The sequence below is a fragment of the Chinchilla lanigera genome, unplaced genomic scaffold (assembly GCF_000276665.1).
Source record: "Chinchilla lanigera isolate Chin_1 unplaced genomic scaffold, ChiLan1.0 scaffold00059, whole genome shotgun sequence".
Taxonomy (NCBI): Eukaryota; Metazoa; Chordata; class Mammalia; order Rodentia; family Chinchillidae; genus Chinchilla; species Chinchilla lanigera.
In genome coordinates, this window is record NW_004955460.1 from 13228489 (window position 1) to 13231757 (window position 3269).

At 38.0% G+C, this 3269-nt stretch overlaps 1 protein-coding gene and 1 pseudogene across 1 annotated transcript in view; one reads left to right on the forward strand and one right to left on the reverse strand.

The window, feature by feature from the left end:
• The window catches only part of Daglb (diacylglycerol lipase, beta), a 41487-nt gene that overhangs the window by 1915 nt on the left and 36303 nt on the right, over window positions 1-3269 (forward strand). Inside the window, exon 2 of the mRNA XM_005397891.2 lies at window positions 676-827. Coding sequence (XP_005397948.1) covers window positions 676-827 — 152 coding nt within the window. The remainder of the gene's footprint in view (window positions 1-675; window positions 828-3269) is intronic.
• The window catches only part of LOC102021213, a 7388-nt pseudogene continuing 7118 nt past the window's right edge, over window positions 3000-3269 (reverse strand).

A 3269-nucleotide genomic window follows, 5' to 3' on the forward strand; every position in this document is an offset into this window, starting at 1 on the left:
CAAAAAGCACCCCCCCCCCCGCAGGAAAAAAGAATGGTAGAAGTATGGAAAGTATAAAACTCACTAAAAAAAAGAAAGCCACCAGGGTTATAGCCCAGTGGCATAAGTGCCTGCCTGGCAAGCGCAAGGTCCTGAGTTCGATTCCCAGTACCAAAAAAACCAAACAAACAAAAGAAAGCCATACTCTTTAGTTGACTTAGTATATCTTTTATTGATAAAAATTATATTCAACTCAGGCATGGTGGTGCATGTAATCCCAGCACTTTGGGAGGCTGAGGCAGGAGACCTGTAAGTTCAAGCCCATCCTGGGCAGTCTAGCAAGATAGTATCTCAAAATAAATAAAAGAGCTGAGATGTATCTTAGTACGAAGACCCTGGGTTCAATTGCTAGTACCATAAAAGAAAACAAAACTATATCTATATAGTTTTTTTTTTCAAAGTGTGTGCTGTGTTTCATTTTTTTTTTTCAAGTTTTTACCTCATTTTGGAAAATATTAACTCTCTCTATTTCTTTACATCATGTTTTACAAAGCAGCACCTTGGATTCTTTTCTTCTTTTTTTTCACATTGCTGGGGATTGAACCCAGAGCCTCATGCATGCTAGGCAAGTGCTGTACCACTGTGCTGTACCCTAATCCTTGGATTCCATTTCTGACCCCTTCTCTCTCTCCACAGGTGGATTGGTATTCTGACTTTGTATGTCATGCACAGAGGGAAGTTGAACTGTGCTGGAGGAGTCCTACTCAGCAGTTACTTGATCGTTCTCATTGTACTTCTGGCAGTTATTATATGTACTGTGTTAGCCATCGTGTGTGTCAGCATGAAAGGTAAACAGTAACCTTTTTTTATTTGACATCTTTTTTTAAAAATTTCACAGCCCATTGAGATATAATTTGCATACCATACAATGCATCCATTTGAAGTGTACAATTCAGTGGTTTTTGTATGTCCATACAAAAATTCAGTGGTTTTTGTATGCACCTGTTACCACAATCAACTTTAGAACATTTTCATTGCAATTATGGCTTAAATATGAAGTGTCCCCCAAAGATTCATGTATTGATGGCTTAATTCCCGGTGTAGCAGTGTTCAGTGGTAGGGCCTAGAAAGATGAGTGGATTGTGAAGATGCCTAACCTTTCTAATAGATTAATCCATTGGTGATTCAGAGCTGAAAGGCTATGAGGAGGTAGATCCTGGTTGGAGGAAATAGGTCACTGGAGGTATGCTTTTAAAGGGTATACTTGTATCCAGTCCTTCCCTTCTTGGTAGCTGTTCCTTCTCCATTTTGCTCTCTTGGTCTCTCTCTGTTTCGTGCCTGCCTTGAGGTGAACAGCTTCCTCTGTCATTCCCTTCCACCTGATGTTTTTGCCTTTGCACCAACTGACCATGGACTGAAACCTCTCAAATCATAAGCTAAAGTAAACCTTTCCTTAAGTCACAGGTGTCAGGTGTTTTGTGCTACCAGCGGAAAGCTGGCCAGTATAGTCACCCCAAAAGAAATCCTGTCTGTTCTTATCTGCCACTCCTCATGTTCCCCTGGTTCACCCAGCCCTAGACATCCAATGACCTGCTTTCTGTCTCTGTAGATTTGTTTATTCTGAACATTATATGTGTGGAATTACCCATTTTATGGCCTTTTGGCCTGGCTTAAGCTTAGTATAATATTTTCAAGGTTCATGTATATTGTACAGGTATCAGTTCTTTATTGGCTTCTCATGACTAAACAAGTTTACTTTGGTTGGATATATTTTACTTATCCATATATAATTTGGTGAACATTTGGGTTTCCACTTTTTGGGTATTACAAATAATGCTGCTGTGAACATTTGCATTTGGTTTTGTATAGACCTAGATCTTCATTTCTTTGGGGTGTTCATCTGAGGGTGAAATTGGTAGGCCATATTGTAACTCTGTGTTTAACCTCTTGAGGAACTGCCAGACTTTTGCAAGAAGTTGTATTAATTTACTTTCCCACCAGCAGTGTATAAGGGTTCTAATTTCTCAATGCTCACCAACATAGTATTATCTCAGTTTCTGATTATAGCCATCCTGGTGAGTATGAAATGGTATCTTATGGTTTTTATCTGCATTTCCTTGATAACTAGTGAGTGTGACTATCCTTTTGTGTACTTATTGGCCTTCTTAGTGTCATTTTTGGAAAAATGTCAACTTCTCCAAATTTTAAACTACATTATCCTTTTATCAATGGTTTATAAGAGTTACATTGATTCTTTTTTAGAAAATTTTTTATTGTGTGGGGGATTGAACCCAGGCCCTCATATGTTCTGGATAAGCTCCTAGCACTGAGCTGCACCCCCAGTACGCCCCCAGCCCTACACCTATACTTTTGTGTGTGTATGTGGTACTAGGGCTTGAACCCAGAGCCTTGCACTATATACCTCAGCCCTTTTTTTTTTTTTTGGTGTTTTTTTTTTTTTCTCCGGTACCGGGAACTGAACTCACGACCTTGCGCTTGCCAGAGCAGGCGCTTTGCCACTGAGCTAAATCCCCAGCCCCCTCAGCCCTTTTTTATTTTGAGACAAGATCTTGCTGAATTGCCTAGGTTGGGCTCAAACTTGCCGTCTTCTTGCCTTAGCCTCACAGAATTCTGGAATTACAGGTGTGTGTCTCCATGCCCAGCTCCTACACCTATATTTTTTTTTTTTTTTTTTTCAAAAACTACATTTATTAAATATTTACTACTTGGGCACACCATATACAAAAGACATAGAATAGGGGCAGATAAGGATTTGAAGAAATCAAATACACATGCTTAGAATCTTATCTTTAATTCTAACTACTACAGTAGTACAAAATTTATACAGGTTATTTATTGATAATGACATTTTGATGCTTGCCAAAAGGAAAATAAGCTACTCATATACTCCAGTAAAAATTTTTAAAAATTGTGCTTAACATTATAGAATCTTCTTAAAACGGATTGGTAAAATGCCTACACAGCATCTGTTCTTATTACACATATATTTTCCATTAGAGATTAAACAGAATATTTTGACTCCATTGCTGAGAAATCCATGGTTGACAACCATGGATGCAGTTCCTCTAAGAAACACAGCATTTGCATTAAGGCCATTTCTCCATAAAGTTCACCTTATTAGCACACTACCAAGTTCTCTTCAGAACTGTTTATATGTCTTTTGGCTCATCATCTTCTTCAAGTTTCCTGATTTCATTTTTTTTTTCTTTTTTTTTTTTCTTTTAAAGATAAAAGGAGGGAAACATTAACAGACATACAACATTTTACAA